Source organism: Symphalangus syndactylus, chromosome 18, assembly GCF_028878055.3.
Source record: "Symphalangus syndactylus isolate Jambi chromosome 18, NHGRI_mSymSyn1-v2.1_pri, whole genome shotgun sequence".
NCBI lineage: Eukaryota > Metazoa > Chordata > Mammalia > Primates > Hylobatidae > Symphalangus > Symphalangus syndactylus.
Window position 1 is genome coordinate 87,390,307 of NC_072440.2, and position 25,025 is coordinate 87,415,331.

At 53.5% G+C, this 25,025-nt stretch overlaps 1 protein-coding gene across 5 annotated transcripts in view; it reads left to right on the forward strand.

Annotated features, from left to right (window-relative positions):
* Window positions 1-25,025, forward strand: part of ADCY3 (adenylate cyclase 3) — a 99,878-nt gene that overhangs the window by 59,013 nt on the left and 15,840 nt on the right. For all 5 annotated transcript variants that reach the window (XM_055254193.2, XM_063623910.1, XM_055254196.2 and 2 more), the window contains exons 4-9: window positions 19,267-19,397; window positions 19,988-20,099; window positions 20,282-20,409; window positions 21,608-21,766; window positions 23,034-23,211; window positions 24,604-24,732. In XM_055254193.2, coding sequence (XP_055110168.1) covers window positions 19,267-19,397; window positions 19,988-20,099; window positions 20,282-20,409; window positions 21,608-21,766; window positions 23,034-23,211; window positions 24,604-24,732 — 837 coding nt within the window. The remainder of the gene's footprint in view (window positions 1-19,266; window positions 19,398-19,987; window positions 20,100-20,281; window positions 20,410-21,607; window positions 21,767-23,033; window positions 23,212-24,603; window positions 24,733-25,025) is intronic.

The following is a 25,025-nucleotide window of genomic DNA, read 5'->3' on the forward strand; positions in this document are numbered from 1 at the left end:
GGCCACCAAAACCTCCTTTAATCTGGAACTTCTTTTGAAAAATAATTTTTAAAAATGAATATAGTATTATAAATTAGATATGCAGTTAGAAAAACTCAGGTTTGCTTGATTTTTTTTTCTTTATTATAGAGGTAAAATGCACATAAAATAAAACCCCTTGAAAGTGGTTTAGTACGCTCACCATGTTGTGCCACCGCCACCTCTAGCTAGTTCCGCAACATCTTCCCCCAAAAAAAACCTGGGACCCAAGCTTGATTTTTAAAACCAGATAGAAAGGGACCTGGTGAGCCCTGGGACAGGCCTTGCACGTGAGGACAAGGGACCCAGACGCTAGCACAGTCCCACCGTCCTATGCTCCAGCCTCACCTTGTGGCGGACACCAGAGTCTGTACTGGGGGTTGGGGAGGGATGCCCCCGCTGGTCATCTTGGACCTGGATTTGCATCCACAGCCTCTGCCAGCATTTTTGGGGGACTGTGAGCCCTGGCTTTCTCTGTGTGGTGTTGGCACTTCACCTCTCTGGTCTTCAGTTTAATTTTCTGAAAATATGGGATTAAAAATAATACCATTGTTAGGGGATAGTTTGGGAATCATATGAGATAAGGCAGAGGGGAGTCTAAAAACCATGAAGCCCTTGGGGCTCCGAGATGCCGTCACGCTGGCCCCCAGCCCCTGGGGAGGCACCGGCTGAAGTCAGGGCAGTGAGGTAGGTTGGGAGCTGGCTGGGGCCCGTGCACCCTTCCCCTTCTCTCTTCCAGCCAGGACAAAGGTCATTCCCAACCAAGGCATTGGGGCTGATGCTGGGAGTGGCGTGGGCTCTGGGCTGAGCTGACGTTTCAGAAACATCAGCTGACGGGTCTTCGGAGCTGAGTGCAGGCCCGTACTAGAGGCTGCATGACCCCGTTTCACTTTCCTCCTGTAAAAGCTCCTCATGAGAATAAAAATGAGATAATAGATGGAAAAACACTTTGGAAAGGGCCGCAGACAGTCCTGGTACGAGAGGAAACAGAACCTGGTTTGGAAGTGGCTCCAAAGACCATTTGAGGTCAGTGTCAGAGCAGGCCATCCCTTACTTACATGTGTGCTTAATGTCTTTTTTAAGAAAATTCTCTATTTAAAAAAATTATTTGGGTGTCTCCTATGAAAACAATTGTTAGTCTACCCTCTGCAAAAAAGAGGCCTCCTTCCAGAATTGAGTGCCCAGGGTCCATGTCTCACTTTTTATTTGGTCAGGTGCTTTTTTTTTTTTGTTTTTTTTTTTTTTTGAGACGGAGTCTCACTCTGTCGCCCAGGCTGGAGTGCAGTGGCATGATCTTGGCTTGCTGCAACCTCCACCTCCCAGGTTCAAGCGAATCTCCTGCCTCAGCCTCCCGTGTAGCTGGGACTACAGGTGCCCACCACCACACACAGCTAATTTTTGTATTTCTAGTAGAGACGGGGTTTTGCCACGTTGGCTGGACTGGTCTCAAACTCCTGACCTCAAGTGATCTGCCTGCCTTGGCCTCCCAAAGTGCTGGGATTGCAGGCGTGAACCCTGTGCTCAGTCATTTGTCTTGTTTTCTAAGCTGCCTTAAGAGTGTGTGGCTGAAAGGCAGCACTGGCCATGTGGCTGTCCCAGCAGGTGTCTCCTCGCTGGGCCTCAGCTTCCTCCTCTGCTGTGAAGTGAGATGTAGGGATGCTCTGGTGACCTGAGCCCGCTCTCTCTGTTGCCATCCCCTGGGAAGTTGTACCTTCTGTTATGAAGATGACCAGCCTCCTGCTAATGACAGTCAACTCCCAGATGGGTGGGCAGCCAGCCATGGTCCAGGAGGGCGAGGCGGCACAGTCTCTCAAGCACAGGCATCCCCTTCTGCCTCCTCACTGCGGTGAGCATGTCCACGTCAAAGGGCGCATTGAGGCAACAGAGCATTTGGGTAATGCAGGGGTCTCAGATTCCAGTGGCTTTGCTGGTTTAACTTCCCTGGCTCCAGTCTCCTGCAGGGAGGTAGTGGAGCCTGCCCTGCCCTGAGGCCTTGTGGATTTGGAGCTCTTGGTACAGCCCTGGCATGCGAAGCATCCTCTTTGCCTCTGCCAAGCACATATCTGGCTTCGTAGGCAGTGCCACGGTGCTTCCCTATGGTGCGGGGCCGCCAGGGTGCATGCTGACCTTGGTCCAGCCTCCCGGTTCTGTGGGCATGTGAGGTAGAGCCCAGAGGAAAGAACTGGAGTTGTTTGTCTTTATTCCCACGTGACCACACTCCAGGGGTTAGTTGGGGACCTCGAGGGTTGCTAAGCACCCCGGCCGCCACCTGGCAACAAGTGGCACCCAGAAAACCCACTCAGCACACACCTGCTGCCAGCTGGAACTACAGAACTGAGTGTCTCTGAATCATACTCAGAATCACTTCCCAGGGATCGGAACGTGGTTGACGGAGGATGTGGGAAGATGGAGAGATGACAGGGGCAGGTGTGTGCTTCCTTCACACGCATCCTGCGTGGTCAACTGGCCCTGCGCGGTCAACTGGCCCTGCGCCTGGTCCTCCCTCGGAGGCGAGGACTGTCCACAGTGCCCACCCTCAGACAGGAGGATGCTGCAGCCAGGGCATGTAGAGGGGGAGCACGAGGCAGACTGCACAGGGTCTAGGGCGGAGAGCCATCCTCATCTTCACCCATGGGGCCCTGGGGGCCTGCTGAGGTGGACGCTGGGTGGGTTTTCATTCAGGTCTTGGGGGACTGCAAAGAGAGCACAGCTGCCTCTCCCCACCTCTCCTGCTTTAACCCACATGCGCGGTCACCTGTGACTAGGGATGGTGTTTTTCCTTCGTGCCGGTCTTACAGGGAAGAACCGCCCATTGACCACAAGCGTCAGGCCCCTCTCCTGGGAGCTTGGGACACTGGGAGGCTGCTGTTTCCTAAGCTTGGATTGTGTCTCTCGCTTTTCTGAATGTTCTTCCTCTGTAACCTTTGCCCAAGCCTGGTCACTGTTTCCCTCAAGACCTTTTGCTATGAGGACAAGGTGTCATCAACCCTGAGCCCTGTTCTTATAGGCGCTCGGTAGGGGAGAGGGGAGTCAGAGCCAGAGGCCAGTTGCCTCTTGGCCTGGGGTTGGGCTTCTAGTGCCAAGCCCCACCGTGCCACTGTTATCCTGGCAACAGTGAGATCGGGGCTGGGGGACCACTAAGAGTGGGAAGAGGAGATGAGGCTGGTGTCAAGTGGGAGGGCTGTACCTCTGCCTCTGGATCCGTAGCTGCTCTGCGTCTTGCTCATTGCACCATGGCTGCATCATGGCATTCTCAGCATCTAATGTAATGGGTCAAACCCCTTGTCTGCTTCACAGGAGATACACAGACATGTCCCCACCCCCAGTATCAGCCTTGCATTGTACTATCTTCTTCACAGGACCACCCACAAAGACAACTAATATTTTTAGTTTTTCTTTTAGCCTCGAGTGCCTCTCGGTGTGAGAAAAGCCAGGTGTGTTCCCCATGATGCGAAGTAGGCACCGGTCCTTCTATTGGTTCCAACTCTCACCTCTTGGATGTCACAGAATGCTCTTCATTTCAACATTCCAGGACTTAGCAAAACAAATCCACATTTTAGATAATGCAGATGACGAACCCATAGAAAACAGGTTGTCCTAAAGCAGTGGTGGGTTCCTGGTGGCAGTGGGAGGATGTTGGCTGTGTCAGGGTGGACCTGAACAGACCTGGTGAAGACAGCCCTGCTGATGACCCATGCGTGGGCTGTGTGGCCTCTGAGCTGGGCTCTGCTGGGCCGTAGCAGGTCTTAAGCCTTTGCCACATCCTCCAGCAGAATTTTTCTCCAAACAGTTGTAGAATTGCTGGAGAATTGTAGAGTCGTAGAATTGTAGAATTGTCCGTTGTGGCCAGTGTTGTGGTGCATTTTATATTTATCTGGCTGTAAGAATGAAGTTTTGTTAGTAATAAGTGTAGTTTTATTGAATGTTTATTTTGTGCCAGGCCCTGGATGATGTTTTCATTGGATTATTTCATTTAATAATGAGATCCCTCATTTACCAGCTGGCACTTCCTCCTGGCTCTATTTGGGAGATCTGTTAACACGAAGAATCAGTTAGGTAGTCCTTGGACCACAGCTGGCCTGTGGGTATCTGTTTTGTTTGACCTTCCCAGAGTGTTAACATTTTCTAATACTTAAACATTTGTACATTCTAGATAAAAACCTGGTTTTTTGACTCGCTTAGAAAATGGAAAGATCTGGCAACAAAGGCTGTGAGTAAGACTTGCATTCATATTCTAGCTGGGTCACTGAGCTAAGTACTTATCCCGTCTTGAGCCCAGGAGTCCCAACACCAGGCATGGCAAGACCTTATCTCTACAAAAAACTTTAAAAATATATATATCAGCCGGGCGCGGTGGTTCACGCTTGTAATCCCAGCACTTTGGGAGGCCCAGGCGGGCGGATCATGAGGTCAGGAGATCGAGACCACAGTGAAACACCGTCTCTACTAAAAATACAAAAAATTAGCCGGGCGTGGTGGCGGGCGCCTGTAGTCCCAGCTACTCGGAGAGGCTGAGGCAGGAGAATGGCGTGAACCCGGGAGGCGGAGCTTGCAGTGAGCCGAGATTGCGCCACTGCACTCCAGCCTGGGTGACAGAGCGAGACTCTGTCTCAAAAAAAAAAAAAAAAAAAAAAAAAATATATATATATATATATCCAGGTGTGGTGGTGGTGCACACCTGTAGTCCCAGCTACTTGGGAGGCTGAGGCAGGAGGATCACCTGAGCCCAGCAAGATCAAGGTGCAGTGAGCTGTGATTGCACTGCAGCACTCCAGCCTGGGAGACAGCAGGACCCTGTCTCTCTTTTTTTTTTTTTTTTTTTTTTTTTTAAAAAAACATTCAGACCACAAGTATTTCGGGACTTTTCTAGGCACTGGGGATACAGTTGTGAGCAGAATGGATGCTAGTGCAGGCAACACACATTAAACAGATGAGTATGTGCTATGTCAGGAGCTGGGAAGGGCTGAGGAGAGAAAGCAGAGGACGGAGCTTAGGGTGTGCCGTGGGTAAAGGTGGAAATTTTGTTGGTTTAATTTTCCTGGGTCTTATATGCCCAGGGTGGTACTGAGTTGCTGCATCTGGGTCAAGGACAGAAGCAGGTGGTGGTTGCTTCTGTGGCAGACATTGCAAGTGCACTTTCTGCCAATCACAGATACGAACCCTCCGCATCCTTCTCAACACAGGGCTCCAGGCAGCTGCTCTCTGCCCGTCAGAGTTGGCACAGTACTTGTGACTACAGTGTTCTAGAGCTGCACTAGGTAGCAATATGGTAGCCACTTGTCATATGTAGCTATTTAAATTAAATTTAATTAATTAAAAAATTTTAAAGTCTTTCAGTAGCACTAGCCACATTTCATGTGCTTAGTAGCTAAATGTGGCTGCCATATTGGACAGCAAAGATACAGAACATTTCTGCGATTGCAGGAAGTTCTATTAGTGCCATTCTAGAGGATGGTGGCTTACCCTTTGGGCCAGGTCTCCTAGTTGACAGCTCGTTAACTCTTCAAACCTCTAAGGAGGAGTACCTGCTCTTTGCCAAATAATTCGTGGTGAGGGCTCCAGGTACCACACACGTGGCCATCTTTGGGCCCAGTGGGCTGTCTCTTGAGACTGCAGTGACCTTGGCCCACACAGTGGCCCCTGTCTCTGGGGACTGCACAGGAGACCAGGCCAGTGACCAGAAGTCCCACATGTTCAGTGCCCCCTCTCCTGCTCTGGCAGGGTAAGAGCTCTGGGCTGACCCTGGGTCTGTGTGATTTCCGCACTGTTCCAGATGGCATAGCCTGGTGGCTCGTTAGTCTGGCTCCACCAACACTGAGATTAAATGTGGCCCTGCTTCTCTTGGGGCCTGTTGATCTGGGGACTCTGGGGACACTGGCCTGGTGCCTGTTCTCATGCTGGAGGTCTTGTTTCCAAATATGCCGACTTTTACAGTTATGCAGCTCCTCCCTCCTCTACATTCCTAGAGCATTTGGCTGAAGACTGCGAAGCCCTCCTGTCCTGGGAGACCAGTCTCTCCCACGTGTGACCATTGCCCCACCCATCCAAGCTCTTTGGAGTCCTGTTTACCTTTGACCTTCCCAGCATTTAGCTCAGGGACATGCATAGATGACCAGTGACTGCTCTTCGAGTGACTGAGGTGGGGAACACATCTCTTGGGCAGGGGCTAGTCTAAATGGCAGCAGTATTGGAGTTTCCAGATTTCACACATTGTGGTCCTTCGTCCCCTCATCAGGGAGAGGTGAGCTGTTTGGGCTCTGGCCTCCCAAGGTTACTAGGCCTGGTCCTTCTCTTCATTCCCTGCCTCCCACAGCCCCCTCTGCTTAGGTAGTCAGGCCATGATGGACACCCTGGTGGGGTGCAGTGACTTTTTGGCTTCCAAATTGGCTGGACACTCTAAGAATCTGGATTAATCGGGACCGAGACAGACTGGTTTGTGAAACATCTGTGGGTATGCTCACAGCCTGTGATGGATTACGGTGACATGTATTTGTCAAGCATATGGCACTTAGGACACATGAACACACATGGACACACCTACCCTACAGACAAGCAGACTTCATATACATACCTCATGCAGACACTGTAGACAGTAGACATGTACATGCAGATGCATGTGTGTACATGTGCAGGCGCTCACGCATGGACATACACACACACTCCACATTCACACTCACTCCCAGCCACCTGAGTACTATGGGTCTCTCTCGACCTGTCTCCCTCTTACAAGGATGTTGTAGAAACTTAGCTTCTCACCAGCCAACCTCATTTATCCAAATCCCTCCTGGCCTCCTTGCTGTAATCAACTCCTGAATGCCTCATCAGAGCCTCAGCTGTAACAGCTCGGGCCCCTGGGAACAGTGCTGGCCGCCGCCTCCTTCCATCTCTGTCCTGAGCTAGTGTGAACCAGGCCTGGCATGAGTCACCCCTGAATAGAAGGGGGCTTGGGTGGTTCCTGCTCGGAGCCCTGTGGAGGCCATGCCGACAGATTGCCCTGGGGTGAGAAGCTCAACAAATCTGCTCTCAGCTGAGATTCCAGCCCAGGAGGCCCAGCATCTTGCCCCAGGCCCTTCTCAACTCTCCATCCCACCACAGGCCTGCACGTTGCCCAGGGCAGGCCTGGGTGGTGCTTCTCAGGATCTGGGCAGGTTCTTGCTTTACCCAGGAAACCTACTAGGAACTTCCAGGGCTTATTGTTTTTTCTCTGGACTTTGATTCTTTTCCCAGAGAGGGTCAGGGCCTTGACTTTTATTACCATGCTGTATTTTTAGGATAACCATCAAGGACTTGAAGGCTGAGGAGACTGAAGACTTTACCCTCTTTCCTCTCTGTGCAGAGCCACATCTCGGCACCCAGGCCTCGGACCCCAGGGTTTGGCCACATGCCCCTCATCGGGGCCAGCCTTCCACCCCTGCTCGGCTCTTCCCGCAGTCTTCTCTCTCGGTTTCTGGGAATGGGAGTTCACCACCTCTCAGGGCAGCACATTCTTTGAACTGTTTGACTCTTTAAAAATTGTTCCTTCTCTGAAAGCAACATTCTGTTCCCCAACAGACTTTCCTCATTAGCTTTCTCTCTTGGGGCCTCCAAAGCAAGTCTTGTCCCTTTTCTATGTAGCAGCTTTCCTCAGACTTAAAGACAGCTTCCTAAGAAGAAGGGGGTGGGGGGACCTGGGGCTAAGGACACAGCCTGGTTAGGCCGGACCGGGGCCTTTATTTTTCTGTCACACAGCCCAGAGCCAAGGGGCTTGTTCAGGCAGCTACTTTATGCTGGGAATTCATTTTATTTCATTATTTTTATTTGTTTCGGGATGGAGTCTCCCTCTGTCACCCAGGCTGGAGTGCAGTGGCACAGTCTCAGTTCACTGCAACCTCTCTCTCCCGGGTTCAAGCGATTCTCGTGTTTCAGCCTCCTGAGCAACTGGTATTACAGGTGCCCGCCACCACGCCCTGCTAATTTTTGTGTTTTTAGTAGGGATGGGGTTTCACCATGTGGCCCAGGCTGGTCTTGAACTCTTGACCTTAAGTGATCCGCCCACCTCAGCCTCCCAAAGTGCTGGGATTACAGGCGTGAGCCACCATGCCCAGGCCAGGAATTCATTTTAAATCTAACAGCATCTCAAATAGTAGGTGTCCCCCTTCTACCCCCTGCAACATTGGTACACTGTGCCTCTCCCATTCTGTTTTCCTGCATTTGGTTTGGGGGTCTCAGGTAGAGACTATGACCTCTATCCCTTTTGAATTTCATCCTGTACGTTGTACCAGATTTCAGCAGAGCAAAAGCCACATGAGCCATTTGTGCCAGTGACACGCCGGCCACACATTTCTAAATACATCCTCTATATCTTCTGAGTTCTCCTTCTGGAAAGATATACACTTTAAACAAAGAGGCCTAAGAGACGCCCATTTTTTTTTTTTTTTTTTTTTGAGACGGAGTCTCGCTTTGTTGCCCAGGCTGGAGTGCAGTGGCACAATCTCAGCTCACTGCAAGCTCTGCCTCCCGGGGTTCACGCCATTCTCCTGCCTCAGCCTCCTGAGTAGCTGGGACTACAGGCACCTGCCACTATGCCCGGCTAATTTTTTTTCATTTTTAGTAGAGACGGAGTTTCACCATGTTAGCCAGGATGGTCTCGATCTCCTGACCTCGTGATCCGCCCGCCTCTGCCTCCCAAAGTGCTGGGATTACAGGCGTGAGCCACCGTGCCCGGCTCCGAGACGCCCATTTTATGGATGAGGAACCAAGCCCCCGGGGTGAAGTGCCTGCCCAGGGCATGGGGGCCTTTGCAGCCTAACCCCAGATCAGTGAGCTTTGCTGTATCCCCCAAAACCCCTGGGTGATGTGGCCGCTCCTCTGACAGATGTTCTGATTTTAAACATGCTTTGTTTCTTCAGCAAAGCCACCTTTGGGATTAGTCATTACTATCTTACCTCAACAGACACTCCTCCGTTTAGTCCAGGCCATCAGATAAAAAGTAGCTTCAAGTAAAGGAAGGGTCCTTTTTCCTCAGTCCGGTTCTCTGGAACCTGCCCCCCACCAACGAAAGTCACAGTCCAAGAGTGAAGCCACCACAGGCCAGTTTCAAGACACCACAGCCTGAACAGGTGCAGTCCTGGGATAAGTGGCCTGTGTGTCCTCAAGTAATTTTTATAAAGGAGAGACAACACCAAAGGGGCCTGAAATTGATCACAAGAATTCACATCATGATGAATAATATCACCATTCAATTGTGTACTGATTATTGTATATCCTTATTCAATGGCTATATTCATTGTGTATACAGATTCAGTATATATTAATCAGGATGTATGAATAATGATGTTCAGTGACGGGCACTGAATAGCAATGGAATGCCCAGTGCCAGGAGCTTTCAAGAGGTAGGGCTCACTGGCCAGGTACAGTGGCTCACGCCTGTAATTCCAGCACTTTGGGAGGCCAAGGTGGGGAGATCACCTGAGGTCACCAGGCTGGCCAACATGGTGAAGCCCCATCTCTACTAAAAATATAAAAATCAGCCGGGCTTCATGGTATGCACCTGTAGTCCCACCTGCTCGGGAGGCTGAGGCAGGAGAATCACTTGAACCTGGGAGGCGGAGCTTGCAGTGAGCTGAGATCACACCATTGCACTCCAGCCTGGGTGACAGAGCGACGCCATCTCAAAAAAAAAAAAAAAGCACATTTCAATCTGAAAATCACACTATAAAACAATTGTAACAATAAAAAGGGATTACAGGAAAAGAAAACATACAAAGAATATGGAAGCTGCCAAGTGACCCCTGCCCCCTGGGCACTGCCCCGGTGCACCTTCCCCTGTGGCAGCTCCCCACAGTGGGGTCCTGCGCCATCCTTGGGCTTTGGGAACGGGGCGAGGTCGCCGCATGTCATGTCCTGAGGCGCGCAGCCATTTCCACCTCAAAGCGCATCGCACTGGCTTTGAGGGTCATGTTTTCTGCAGCTTCCTTACACCCCAGTCCTCGGTTGCAGGTTTTGCCTCCTAGTTTGATATGGCTGGAGGCAGTGCCTTTAGTAGGTAGACTCTTCCAGAATATTGTACAAATAACACCCCTACACACACACACCCTCCAGCTGCTCCTTTTCTTCAAATCTTGTTCCTCAAGAGACACTTCTCAAACCTCAAGTGCATGGGTGCACCTCAAGGTCCGTGGCTTCCCCACCTTGATGAGCACGGGTGATGCTGAGGCCACAGCCCTACCAGCCATGCTCTGGGTAGGGCAGCCTGAAGTCCTGTGGATGGGCTCGGCTGAACCAGGGCTGCACCCCCAGCACCGGCTCAGCCACTCCGTGTGGCAGTGACGAGGGCGACCCGAGTTTCCACGGGCGTCGGCAGCTCGGGTCCTTGGGCAGCGGCTCCTGGCCATGGAGAGGCAGGCAGGTGCCTGCTGTGGGTGTTGGGGAGCAGCAGGCCTCTGTCGAGGTCCAGGACTGTCCTGGCATCAGGCCCCTCCCGTTCAGCCCAATTGAGTACTTCCTGAGTACACGGTAGCCATTCGTGCCTGCTCTGAGGCAGGAGTTTGCCACATGGGCCCCTCCTCTCAGCCTGTGAGGAGGAGCACAGGGCATTGAGGCTGGGAGAACGGGTGACCCAGCAGTGTCCTTAGGCCACAGGGTGGGGATGGAGCCACAGAGGCAGCACCCTCCTCCTCCTCTTCCTCTTCTCTGCTTATGTGGGTCCCAGGGAGGACTCCAGGAGCCACCACCACCACTGCCCCTGTACCCCGCCACCCCTGCCTGGTGCCTGGCAGTGGCAGCCACCGGATGTCTTTGAGGACATCAGATGCCGTGGGGACAGTGGATTGCAGAGGAGGAGCAGACCGGGGTGCTGGGAGACACATCAGAAGCTGTTGCAAGTTCCCCCCGAGGCAGCTGTCCGGCCATTTCTGTGAGGAGGACCCACCGGGAGGGGCTGCCTGATTCCCTCGCCCAGGCGGCATGGAGCCCTGGGGAGGGTGTCCAGAGCCAGAGCCACACTGTCAGGGCCTTACTATGTTACACAACACCAGGGCTTCAGTCTGGGTCCTGCTGCTTGCACAGAAAGCCAATCACTGTGACAGCAATTATTGCCAAGGAGTAAGGCTTTAATCGGGTGCTGTGGTAGAGGAGATGGGAACTCAGTCTCCAATCCATCTCTCTGACCTGCTAAATCCGGGGTTTACACGGCAGGGAAGAAACGGAACAATGTGTGAGACAATAGGAATGAGGGGTCCTGAGTCTCGTTGTCTGGATGTGGTGATCTGGTTGGTGAGTTTCAGTTATTTCAGTACTTCATTTGAGAGGCCTGAAGGTCCTTTCCTGAGGAAGGAACTCAGATAAATAGAAGTTTTAAGCCTTAAGACCAGAAGGATCCATTTCTATGTTTATGTAAAAGAACAGTCTATGGGACTATTGGAAAGGTTTTAACGGATGCCCCTGGGCACTGGAGGGACCTTCACATCTGTAGCAGAACATTAAAGCAGATGAGAGAACTGGGGTGGGAAAAGCACAAAAACTCACCCATTCCAGGGGTCTCAGAGCCCTGGGCTCAGGGTCTGCCACTAATCCTTTGGGATGTGTAACAGACAACTTCATCTCTCTGTGCCTAGGTTTTGTCACCTGCAAAACTGAGACAATATTGCATGTATATGATAATACAGGTTTGATGCAGAAGTTTTAGCAAAGGAGAGGGATGATTTTGACTGGGTGGATGGTGTCTATCACCTGGTGGGTGCTGTGTTCATGAGAGCTACAGAGTGAAGCCAGCCCAGGATGACTGTTCTGTCATTTGGCTCCTTAGGACCACTGCCTTCCCCCACCCCTCTTTTGGCTGGGGGTCTCCTTGGTTTGTGCCTGGCCATAGGTTCCTCCTTCTCAGGTTATGTCCAAGCTGACTAGGAAGTCTGGAGCCAAGCCCAAAGGCCTTGAGAGATGTTCCCTTTCTAAGAAAACTGTGGTCCTTCCAGAGAAGCCGAGGTCAGGGATAGGATCACAGCTGGAGGCAACAGGAAGTTCCATGTTTATTTCCAGTTTAAAAAGTATTTTTAAAAAGAACAACCACGAGCACCCTATAGCAACTTTCAAAAACGTTTCAAGTTTTCCTTAATTCGGTCGTCCAAGTTAAATGAGCCTTTTCTCTTTGCATATAGCCTTCGGCCTTTATTTCTGTGCACACATAGATCCCAGCGTCAGCTTCACGGAATACAATTTTGTCCCGCTCTTCTCTCTCTACTTTATTGTTGCAATGATAAACAATACTGTTGTTTCATTATGGTCATTCTTAAGGTTGTAGAATCTTCCATCCAGAGGATGTGTCATTTTAATTAGCCGTTTGCTGGGTATTTGGGCGATTACAGTTTTTTCCACGAGTGTTAAGTCAAGCTGCAATGCAGATCACCTTCTACGTATATCTTTTTACTTCTGCTGGATTTGGGGTGATAAATTCTCAGAAGAGCTATTAATGGGTCAAAGGCTTGGAACATTCTCATGACTCTTGAAACATATAGCAACTGCTGTCTTTGGAAGAGCAGGCTCTGCCTCCACGCTGGGGAGACGAAGCCACATCGATCATCTCGGGGGCCCTGAGCAATCCTAGGCTGCTATGGGTGGCCTTTCTCCCCTGCACTCCTGTCCCCCACTGTGGGACCCATTTGCCAGTTCACCTGGATCCCAGCCTCCTTCCTTCCCCCAGGAACACAAATGAAGAGTTGTCGGAGTCTTTAGCCAGGGCTCTGGAATGGTAATCAGGGATCTTCTGTGTGTGTATGAGCATTTTTCTAGAAAGTCTGTAGCTAGCATCACGCACTCATGGAAGGGGCCAGGATCTGGGAAAGGGTTTAGAACCTCTGAACTCTAAGGGGAAACAAGGCCAGCACCAATCGAGAGACACCAACAAAGTGGGTGTCAGTGAGGAGGGAGGAACAGACACCCCTGGGGAGGGGCCAGGGGCTCTCTGGAGAGGTGACATGTGAGGTGGGTGTCGAATGTGTGGGGAAGGAGGGATGTGCCACAGAGAGTGACACCAGAAGCAGAGGACAGGGAGGGGTACTGAGAAGAGGAAACAGTCCAGCTCGTCTACCCTAAGGGGCCACAAGGAGAGCAGTGGGGGACAGGACTAGAAAGACAGGTCAGTGCCACGGTAAGGGGGACCGGGGCACCACTGAGGGTGCTGAGCAATGGTGTTGCACAGCTTAGAGGACATCCAGACACCATGCTGAAGGTGGACCGAATCAGAGGAGCCGGCCGGCGCCTGGGAGACACATCAGAGGTGGTTGCTGGAGGCCCTGAGGCTTGGGGGGCGGCAGGGGGAGGGCCCCTCCCTCCCGTGGGCCTTCGTCTCCCAGACCCCCCTCCCCCTTTCCCCTCTGTCAGGTCTGTGTGTCCTTTCTTCTGCACGTGCTGACGTCTTGTTTAAAACTCGCCTTGTTACCAGAATGTCTCCAGGTGGACTCTTGGCCTGCTTCACTTTTTGAGCCTGACTATTAAGTTTCCACAAACCACACAGGGAATTGGCAGCCTGAATTTATAAGCATAGCTCCTTGTTATTTAAGTTTGATTTTCTGCTTTCGGAACATGTATGTGCTCTTAGCAAAGGTTATGGAAATATATAACGGAAGAAAATGGAAACTCCCCCCGTCCCACCCCCAGAGAGAAGCTCAAGGCCGCTTCACTCATGTGGCCCTTCCGAGGCTCGTGTTTTGGGCTCCAGGGCTGCCCTGCTTTTGTGCCTCTGCCACTACTTTTGTTCTGTATTGGTAGACAGTCTCAGAGACCCCAGCCATGCCGGGAGGAGGCTCAGCGGTGTCTGGAGGAGAACCGGTACTGTGGTCAGGGGCATGGAGCTCCCACAGGACTGGATTGGACTCTCGGGTCCTCAAGGTTCCAAGAGAGCCTGGAGAGGCTTTTCTGAAGGGACAGAACTCTGAGGTAGACCTGGGAGGGCAGGAAAGGCCTGTGTGGGCTGTGGTTGCAGGAGCCACTGCATGTAGGCTGGCAGGGAGGCTAGCACGGCCCTGTGACGTTCTTAAACCTTGCATTCCGCGTCCCTCCCTGCCCACACACCTGACCACGCCTCCCCACGCTCCTCACACATCTGCGTGCTCCTCCGCCCCCCAAGCAGCATCCTGAATGCACACGTGGCTTGGGGGGCTGAGACTCAAATGGAAGGCAGGACCCTTCCTTGTATCCCTTTGTTGTCCCACTTGCAGTAAGCAGAGCTCACGAGGCCAGGCTGAGAGACCCAGAGGGTTTGTGCTGACCCTGGCACATCTCACTGGAACTCAACCTAAAAACTTCTGGCCAACTTCGAAGCCCAGAGGAACGTTAGGCCCTGTCTTTTTGAGCCACCTGCTGTCTCCACACCCTCAGTCCCTCAGTCACACTTTCTATCATGTGACAGTAGGAAGAGCTAGGCTACCGTGAGTGCTTCCTGAGGGCCAGGCACTGTTCTAAGTGCTTGCCAGCAATGAATCGTGTCCTTCCTGCTTTCCTGCCTAGGAAACCAAGGCACAGGGAGGTTTAGTATCCTGCCTTATGCTGAGACCAGCTCGGTTGGGGAGACCCTAACCCAGCAGCACTAGAGGAATTAAAGACACACACACAGAAATATAGAGGTGTGAAGTGGGAAATCAGGGGTCTTACAGCCTTCAGAGCTGAGAGCCCTGAACAGAGATTTACCCATGTATTTATTAACAGCAAGCCAGTCATTAGCATTGTTTCTATAGATATTAAATTAACTAAAAGTATCCCTTATGGGAAACGAAGGGATGGGCCAAATTAAAGGAATAGGTCGGGCTAGTTAACTGCAGCAGGAGCATGTCCTTAAGGCACAGATGGCTCATGCTGTTGTTTGTGACTTAAGAATGCCTTTAAGGGGTTTTCTACCCTGGGTGGGCCAGGTGTTCCTTGTCCTCATTCCTGTAAACCCACAACCTTCCAGCGTGGGCGTTACGGCCATCACGAACATGTCACAGTGCTGCAGTGATTTTGTTTGGGGCCAGTTTATGGCCAGATTTTGGGGGGCTTGTTCCCAACACCTTATAGCCACAGTGAGTGCGGGCAGGGCTAGGGGCTGAGCCAGGCCAGCACTCATGATCCTGACGGCTGCCTCCTCCTGCCCCACGAGCCTCAAGTGCACCAGGGCCACACACGCCAGTGCAGGCTGGGATCCCCAGGATTACTGATCAGAGAAACCCAGCCCCAGCCCAGTGGGTGCTGCCTCCCACCCGCCTCCTCCAGACTCCTCAGCTGTGCCTGCCCTCAGGAATCCCAGCAGCTGTCTGCCTTGAGCGGCTGCCCTCAAGAGCTGGTGGGGCCCCATCTCTGGCTTTTCTTGAAAACCTTCCCAGAGGCTCATCTTTTCTGCAAGCCCAGAGCTTTTTCCACAATGTCTGGTTAGTTAGGTTCTGAGATGGGTCCTGTCCCACCTGGCACTCCTCTCCCCATTTCTTTGCATCGGGCATCCTCTTGCCACACTTGACTGGTAGAGGGAAGTTGCCAAGCACCAAGGCTGCCTAAGTTGCTTTTCCTGGGCTTCAGGGCCCTGGGAGAACCAGATGCTGCTTCCTGGGCTTAGGTGGAGCCAGGGCAGGGTGCACCGGGGTTACTTTGCCTTCTCATTCCTGAGCTGTAGTGCCACACTTGAGGTTAACAGTGAAGAGATATTGCTGTGGAAATGGAAGAATAAGAGCGTCTTAGTCCACATTCATGCTGCTGATAAAGACATACCCAAGACTGGGAAGAAGAAGAGGTTTAATTGGACTTACAGTTCCACATGGCTGGGGAGGCCTTGGAATCATGGCGGGAGGTAAAAAGTACTTCTTACATGGCAGCAGCAAGAGGAAATGAGAAGCAAAAGCGGAAACTCCTAATAAAACCCATCAGATCTTGTGAGACTTATTTGCTATCAAGAGAATAGCACATGAAAGATTGGCCCTCATGATTCAGTGACCTCCCTCTGGGTCCCTCCCACAACATGTGACAATTCTGGGAGATAGAATTCAAGTTGAGATTTGGGTGGAGACACAGCCAAACCATATGATTCCACCCCTGACCCCTTCAAATCTCATGTCCTCATATTTCAAAACCAACCATACCTTCCCAATAGTCCCCCAAAGTCTTAACTCATTTCAGCATTAACCCAAAAATCCATAGTCCAAAGTCTCATCTGAGACAAAGCAAGTCCCTTCTGCCTATGAGCCTGTAAAATCCAAAGCAAGCGGTCAGACATGATGCCTCATGCCTGTAATGCCAGCACTTAGGGAGGCCGGGGTGGGTGGATCACCTGAGGTCAGGAGTTCAAGACCAGCCTGGCCAACATGGTGAAACCCTGTCTCTACTAAAAATTAGCCAGGTGTGGTGGCAGGCACCTGTAATCCCAGCTACTCAGGAGGCTGAGGCAGGGGAATTGCCTGAACCAGGGAGGCAGAGGTTGCAGTGAGCTGAGATCACACCATGGCACTCCAGCATGGGGGACAAGAGTGAGACTTCGTCTCAAAAAAGGCAAGCTAGTTACTTCTAGATACAATGGGGATATAGGCATTGGGTAAATACAGCCATTCCAAATGGGAGAAATTGGCCAGAACAAAGGGGTTACAGGCCCTATTCAAGTCTGAAATCCAGACTTACATAGTGGCAGCAAGAGAAAATGAGCAAAAAGCAAAAGTGGAAACTCCTGATAAACCCATCAGATCTCGTGAGACTTACTATCACGAGAATAGCACGGGAAAGACGGGCCACTGTGATTCAATTACCTCCCTCTGGGTCCCTCCCACAACATGTGGGAATTCTGGGAGATACAATTCAAGTGAGATTTGGGTGGGGACACAGCCAAACCATATCAAAGAGCAAAACCACTCTAACTGCTTCAGGCAGGGGCCAGTGCCAGGCATGCTCACCTTGTCCTAATGGTGTGATTCCCTGCAAGAAAGGTGATAAATTCTCCCCATGAAGCCACAGAGTGCAGAAGACGGGGACCTGCAGCAGAGCTGATTCTCACAAGGGAGGCCACTGGTTTACTGGGTGCTGAGGGCCCAAGTATAACAGCAGACTCTGGGGACCTCTTGGCAGCTCTGCCTAGAGGAGTGGAGTTGAGCCTTCACCTCCTTCTCCTGCCCCAAAGCAGGTGCATCTGACATGCAGGATGAGCTGGCCTCTCTTGGGCCTCAGGGACCCCTGAACTCAGCAGAGCCAGAGAACTTCCATGGTGCTCCCCTGCCCAGGCCTTGTCAGGAGGCGAGGTCCCTGGCTCCTGCTCCTGTGGCCTGGGACCCACAGCCATCCAGCCAGGCTCTAGATGCTGAGGACCAAGCCACTAGTTCTTGGTTTTCTGGCCACCCTGGACCCAGGGTGGTAATGCCTGGGACCTGCACTCTAGGCACAGAGCTCCTGGGGGTCCTGAGTTCCCGCCCATGCACTCCTCACCTTTCAGCAGCCGACCCCATGGCAACACAGGCCTGGCCACCCGGAAGCACTCCACCCTGAGGGTCAGCGGCCATCTGTCCTCCAGCCACATCTCTGCTTGCCGGTTGCCTGGTCTCCCCCTGTGCTTGCTGCAGTTTCATTTGTATCTTGGCCCTTCACTGGACACACTTTAGTTGCATCCCTGCCATGAGCCAGTTCTTATGCCCCTTGGCCTTTTACAGTTTCCATCCTGCAAAACCTCAACTTGGGGTTCTCCCCCAAGTACCCCCCACCATCCTTCACCAGATGCCATCATCACCCTCCTCCCCTCAGAGATGGGGGCAGTGCTCCCCTCTTGACCAGCTCCCTGCTGGGCCTCTGGCCCCTGGCTTCGCCTCCGCAGCACCACATTCTGTCCCTGGTTTTCTCTCTCCCTACTGCTTATCCAACCCATGGTTTCCAGGCGGATGGTTCAGCCCACTGCCTCACCTGAGCGCTGCCCGCAGGTGCCCGCACAGAGGCCCCACAGCACCTCAGAACCAAACCCTGTCTTTGCCCTCACATCTACCGCTCCTCCTCTGTTTCCTGTTCCAGAGACCGGCACCACCCAAGCCACAGACCTCTTCTGATGAGAGCCACATAGTAAATATTTTTGGCTCTGTGGGCCATACAGTCTCTGTTGCATCTACCCCACTCTGCCATTGGAGTGTTAGAGACCATATATCAGAGACAATATATCAACAAATGAGCATGGCTGGGTGCCAGGAAAACTATGAAAACAGAGAGGGTGGCTTGAGTGCAGGAGTCCAAGACCAGCTTGGGCAACATGGCAAGACCCTGTCTCTACAAAAAATGTAAAAATTAGCTGGGTGTGGTGATGCATGCCTGTACTCCCAGCTACTCTGGAGGTTGAGGTGGGAGGATTACTTGAGCCCAGGACGTTGAGGCTACCGTGAGCCATGTTTGCACCACTGCACTCCAGCCTGGGCCAACAGAGCAAGACCCTGTACAAAAAGAAAGACAGCAGCAGATTGGGCCCACAGGCCACGGTTTGCTGGCCCTGATGTAAACCATGCCCAGCTCTCAAGCCATGTTTCTGTTTTTACCTCCATAGAAATCCCTGAAGGACCCTGGTGCACTTTGCGTGTCTGTGCCTTTGTGTACATGGCTGCCTCCAACAGGAGCACCCTCAGCATCGCGTCTTGGGCTCAGCCAAGGCTCTTTCAGGAAGTCCTCCTTGATGCCTCCTCCCTGGCCGACCTCAGCCCCTGCTTCTCTCTTGCGCGGTCCTCTGCTCTCTCCTTTCTGGGCACAGAACTTGCTGTGCTGCGCTGGGCATGCTTACCTGTGTCCCTGTGAGAGCCTCCGCTCTCTGAGGTGGATGTTCTTGCTGGTTTTGTGTCGCTGGCGCCTTGTGTGGTGCCTGGTCTGCTGTCAGTCTTTGATTGGGTCAAAGCAGAATTTCGTGAGTGATGGCTCTGTGCAGCCGTGGCGGGTGGCTGAGGTGACCCCACAGGGCTCCTGCCGGGAGGGCTCACGGTGCAGCAGCCCACGCAGGACTGTTGCGCTTCTTGTGGCATGAGGATGCTGAGCACAGAGCCACGTTTGGGATGCTTCACTGCATTTCTGGCTCCCCTCAGTTGCTCTGAAGAGGCCATCGCCACCCTCAGCCTTGTCAGGGCCAGAAGCTGCCTGTCCCAGAGCCCTGGCTGCTCCCGAGGTAGGTCTGTGAGGTCTCCCTGGAGGGCAGCATGGTTCCTGGCTCACGTTTCTTGCCAGGATCTGGTGTTTCTTCCCAGAAGTATCTGAACTTGCCCCAAGCAGGCCCTACCTTTGCCTCTGACCCTCTGCTGCCCCTCACAGGAGAACCTCATGCTTTCCATCCTGCCCAAGCACGTGGCTGACGAGATGCTGAAAGACATGAAGAAAGATGAGAGCCAGAAGGACCAGCAGCAGTTCAACACCATGTACATGTACCGCCACGAGAACGTCAGGTACGCCGGCCCAGGGCGCGGGCTCTGATGGCAGAGCAGGCCGTGGAGGGCTGCATCTTTCTGGGACCCACTAGGCACTGTGGGCTTCGAGAGGTTTTCCAGGGACTAGAAGCAAGGCTCCCCACAGCATTCATGCGCCTGGCGGGAGAAGCTGCCGGCAGGTGTTTAAGCTACAGTGTGCTCTAGGCTGCTTGGTCCATCCCTGTCATAGAACAGATATCACCCAGAGCGGGGAAGGGACTCCTGTGAGGTCACCCAGCTGTTCAGGGCCAGCACTGGGGCTAGAACCCTGACCTGTGATTCTAGGAAGAAGGATGAGTTCAGCCCAGGCAGGAGTGGGCAGTGTGGGGTGGTCCCCAGGCACCACAGGGAGGGAGGCCTGCAGGGGGAAGTCCACTAGGACAAGGGCAAGGTCAGAGCCCTGACTTTACCTGGAAGGGCCAGGGTCTCACTGTCTGGTGGGGGGTGTGAGGGAGGACCTTCCCCCACCCTGATCCTGGCTGCCCTGTGGGTTGGAGAGGGAGCTGGCAATGGGGTCGGGTACACCTCGCTGCCTGGAGCATCACCCCCACGGTTCCTTCCTCGTGCAGCATCCTCTTTGCCGACATCGTGGGCTTTACCCAGCTGTCTTCTGCCTGCAGTGCCCAGGAGCTCGTGAAGCTGCTCAATGAGCTCTTTGCCCGCTTTGACAAGCTGGCAGCTGTAAGTCCCTGGCCCCGCCTGGCTCTCCAGTGGTGCCTGCCCTCATGGCCCGTGCCTGGCCCCTATCCCCGGCCCCTATCCCCGGCCCTATGATTTTCTCCCACTGTCCTTCCTCTGCTTTCTTGGCCACTCCTCCCTCACTGAGGAGGGGCTGGAGCACAGGCCAGGCCCTCCCCTTTCAGAAATACCACCAGCTACGGATTAAGATCCTGGGTGACTGCTACTACTGCATCTGCGGCTTGCCTGACTACCGGGAGGATCACGCCGTCTGCTCCATCCTCATGGGGCTAGCCATGGTGGAGGCCATCTCGTAAGTGGGATGCCTGTGGGAGGGAGGCTCCCAGAGCAAGAGTCCCAGCCCTGGACCCAGGGAGAAGCAGGTCTTCCACGCTGGCCATGGCCCCTGGGTGGGGGATCTGCTGGAAGCAGAGACTGGGACACAGCGCTGGTTGATGGGTGGCGCAGGCCCCCGCTGTAGAAGCTGGGATATGGCTTACCTTCCTCACAGCCCAGGAGACCTGCGAGGCTCCCCCAGCCTGTGGGGCACACTTTTCCACGTATTCTCTTTTTGCTGGAAGTTGCAGTTGTGAATTTCCTCACACCTCCTCACACTTGCTGGGACCCCCACAGGGGCCCCCCATCTCTCCTCAGTGTTTTCTCACCGTGACCCCTGAAGGCACTGCCCTCTCCATCTCATGATGCAATGACTGTAAGCCCCTGGCAGAGGGGCTCAGGGATGGAGCTGGAGCCCACCCCGGCCTCTGTGCTCCAGCCTAGGCTGTGAGGGAGGCAAACTCTCCTGCCCTCACTGTCCCCTACTCTTGCCTGTACTCCAGGTGGGCTTGCAGCTCTCGGATGGGCCGTCCCTCTGGTTGACTTCCAGCCTCTGGGGGACCCGGGGTGACATCAAGCACCGACACAGAAAGGGATGCTCCTGCCGAGGCCCTTCCCCCATGGGATGGAGTCCAGGAAGTTGCCCGCTCTTTACCCCCTTCTCCGAGGGGGCGGCTTTGCATTTTTAAACCCCGTCTAGTATTGCCCTGGAAAGAAAGCAGTGTGGCCTTTACCCCGGGGCGGTAGTCCAGGAACTCTAACATCCTCTCCCTGCCCTGTCAGACACGTTCAGGCAAGGGGCTGTTCACGGCTATTTTGTTCATCTCTGTGTCTGCAGCACCTTGAACGTGCCTGGCACGTACTTGACGCTCAGTGAAACATTAACTGCACGAATGAATAAAAGAGTAATCAGCAGAGAGAAACTGAGGCCCCTCGGGAAGTGGGGACAGGGAGGAGAGTTGCTTGGTGCCCTTGTCCTGCTGGCCTGTGATGCCTGACTCTGGGCTGGCCCTGCCCTGCCTTACCCCCATCCAACACCAAGCTGTGGGGACCTTGCCAGGTCCCCTCTTGTGGAGCGGAAGAGGCCCACAATGAATTTCTCCTGCAGGGGCAGGGGCAGCTGGCTGCCTGGTGAAGGCCACACCCTGACCCTTCTTTCTGTGTGTACCTGGCAGGTATGTGCGGGAGAAGACCAAGACCGGGGTGGACATGCGTGTGGGTGTGCACACAGGCACCGTGCTGGGGGGCGTCCTGGGCCAGAAGCGCTGGCAGTATGACGTGTGGTCGACTGATGTCACTGTAGCCAACAAGATGGAGGCTGGCGGCATCCCTGGGTGAGTGCCATTCCAAGGGGGCAGGTCTGAGGACTGGGGAGGGGACCGTCCCCTCCATCCCACAGGGCTGTGATCCTGATGAGGGACAGGGGGCCTCAGAGAAGGCCCCCCTAACACCCCAGAACAGCATTCCTCCTGTCCTGCCCCGGGCCCTGGCTAAGGCCGTTCTGACCTGCCTTGGGGTGAAGCCTCTTTGGGCCTGATGTTGGATGTGGCTTCTCCTGCCTGGACCCTGCAGTAGCCTGTCCTCCTGTCCCCTTTACCCACTTAGGGGGCTACCCCAGCTATCCTTATGCCAGAGTCCAGGTCTCCCCAAAGGGAGAGTAATAAGCAGTTATCAGCTAGCGGGCTCAGAGGCAGCGTTTTGCAGGTCGCAGTGCGACTACACGTCTTACTTGAGCTCCTTTAAAGGATAATGGAGGCCCTGCCTTTAGCAGGGCGAGGCTGAGGGAGGATCAGCCCAGCCTTCCCCACCTGGGCCAGGGAGCTTCCTTCAGTGGCATTTAGGATTCTTGCCCTCAGTGGTGACTCCTCAGAAATGGGTTTTATTATCCCTTGGCAGCAGGGGTCGAAACTGAGAAATGTGCAAGGTGGGGGATAATTGGATCTTGTGGCTCACGCCTGTAATCCCAGCACTTTGGGAGGCCAAGGTGGGTGGATCACCTGAGGTCAAGAGTTTGAGACCAGCCTGACCAACATGGCGAAACCCCATCTCTACTAAAAATACAGAATTAGCCGGGTGTGGTGGTGCATGCCTGTAATCCCAGCTACTCTGGAGGCTGAGGCAGGAGAATTGCTTGAACCCGGGAGGCAGAGGTTGCAGTGAGCCGAGATCGCGCCACTGCACTCCATCCTGGGCGACAGAACAAGACTCTGTCTCAAAAAAAAAAATAATAAAATTAAAAAAAATTCCTTATCGCATTTGATCTGCTTTAGAGCGGATCAAAGATTGAAGAAAGATTGTACTCCTGTGTCGTAATCCAACACTGAGGCTGAGATGGGAGTAAGTGCCATACAGCCCACACAGCTAGTTTGTGGCCCACACAGCTAGTTAGTGGCCCCCATAGCTAGTTAGTGGCCCCCATAGCTAGTTAGTAGCCCACACAGCTAGTTAGTGGCAGAACTGCTTCCACGTGGCCTCCGCCCCACATGCCCAAGAGACACGGGGCCGAGCAGCAGCCGGCGCAGCCGTGGTCCGTGGACTGTCCCCTAGGGGTGTGAGGGCCGCCTCTGGCTGACGCTTAGGGCCTTTCTCTCTGCAATCCAGGCGCGTGCACATCTCCCAGAGTACCATGGACTGCCTGAAAGGAGAGTTTGATGTGGAGCCAGGCGATGGGGGCAGCCGCTGTGATTACCTAGAAGAGAAGGGTATTGAAACCTACCTCATCATTGCCTCCAAGCCAGAGGTGAAGAAAACAGCCACCCAGAATGGCCTCAATGGCTCGGTGAGTTCCCCACCCCACCCCACCCCACCCCACCCCCGGATTAGGGGGTTGGAAAGGAGGAGATCAAGGAAAGATTGCAGAAGAGTTGGCAGGACCCAGAGGTGGCTGGCTATGAGAGGTGAGCGGCAGGCTGGCACCCTTCCCAAGGGAGAGCTGGTTTCTGGAGGAGATGGTGAGTGTAATTCATGGCAGGTTGCAATGGAGGTGACTGTAGCATATCCCAAGACCACATCCAGAAGGGGGGCACTGGAGATGTGTCGGTGGCGCCCAGGAGAGCAGCTGGGTTGGGGCTCAGGGTCTCCCACCCGGAGGAAGTGAGTGAAGCCACAGGAGTGACATGGATGCTCAGGGAGAGGCTCGGAGAGGAGGGTGGGGATGGGGTGACTAGTCATAGGGGAGGAGGACCAAGGCCAGGAAGGTTTCCTGAGTGGGAAATGAGGAAGGAATGAGATAGAAGTAATAGGGCAGGGATGTCTAATCTTTTGGCTTCCCTGGGCCACACTGGAAGAAGAAGAATTGTCTTGGGCCAAACAAAAAATACTGCGGGTTGAACAAGCTTGCAATCGAGCATCCTGTGGGCCTGCCCTCTGGTCTTTGTGTGGGATCCCCCGAATAGCTACAGACCTGAAGCACTCAGCAGCTTCCCCAGGTCTGTCCACCAACCCCCAAACACCTCGTCAGTCTGATTAGAAACCACCAGCAGCTGTTGCAGAAATGGATCCCTTTACCATCCCCTGCTGAATCTGGAGGGTGTTTTATTTTTTGTAATCTCTCATGTCAAAACCCTTTCCTCCAGTTATGAGAGTCCATCTAACAAGACTTGGAATTAAGGAGCTTGATGGCTGTCAGGGAAGTCGTGTCATTTGAGACTGCTCCATGGCTGAGGCTTTGCCTAATTATGGCTAAAGCAAAGCCCACTCTGGTGAGGCTGCCGGAGTGAAGGCTGATACTCCCCGTTGATTCTAACCTCGATGTCAGTCTCATCCAGTGTCATTTTAAAGGCCGTCTCTGACAACTCCCAAATGTGTGTCTCCAGCCCCAGTGGCTTCCCTGCACTCAAATACAGCCACTTGTGCATCTCCATTTGTACATATAATGGGTATCTTAAATGCCACCTGCCCAAAGCTCCTGCCCTCCTTCCCACTCCAAAACCTGCTCTCCCTCAGTCTTCCCATCTCAGTTAATGGCAGTTCCATCCTTTTATTAACGACTACTCAGACCAAAAAGTTTCAAGTCATCCTTGACGCCTCACTTTGCAATCCACAAGCAAGTTCTGTGGGGCCTCGGATTGCTCTCTAATCCCACCGCCTCCCACGCCCTTGTTACCTCCAGCCCTGTCCGTGCCACTCTCATCCCACGCCCAGATCATGGCTGAGCTCTCCTTTCCTCTAGGCCCTGCCCAATGGAGTGCCAGCTTCCTCAAAGTCCAGCTCCCCTGCCCTCATTGAGACCAAGGAGCCCAACGGGAGTGCCCACAGCAGCGGGTCCATGTCAGAGAAGCCCGAGGAGCAGGATGCCCAGGTATGTGCAGGGCTCAGGGCAGGGGGTCACTGAGGGCCAGATGCGGGCAGGCACCAGGAAGCAGAACGTTCCTGCAGCAGGAGTCCTGTGCTGGGGAGACCTGGCCACCACCCAAGATCTGCCCCTGCTTAGCACTGTAACCATGGGCAGGTCACCCCTCCAGCCCCGCAAAACCCCACTGTCTCCTCATCAGTTACATGTCGGGGTGAGTAAGGTCAAAAGAGGTGCTCAGCTCAGAGGCCTTTGTAGCTCTGATGGCCCAGAATCCTGTAGATTTGAGATCAGTGAGGTCA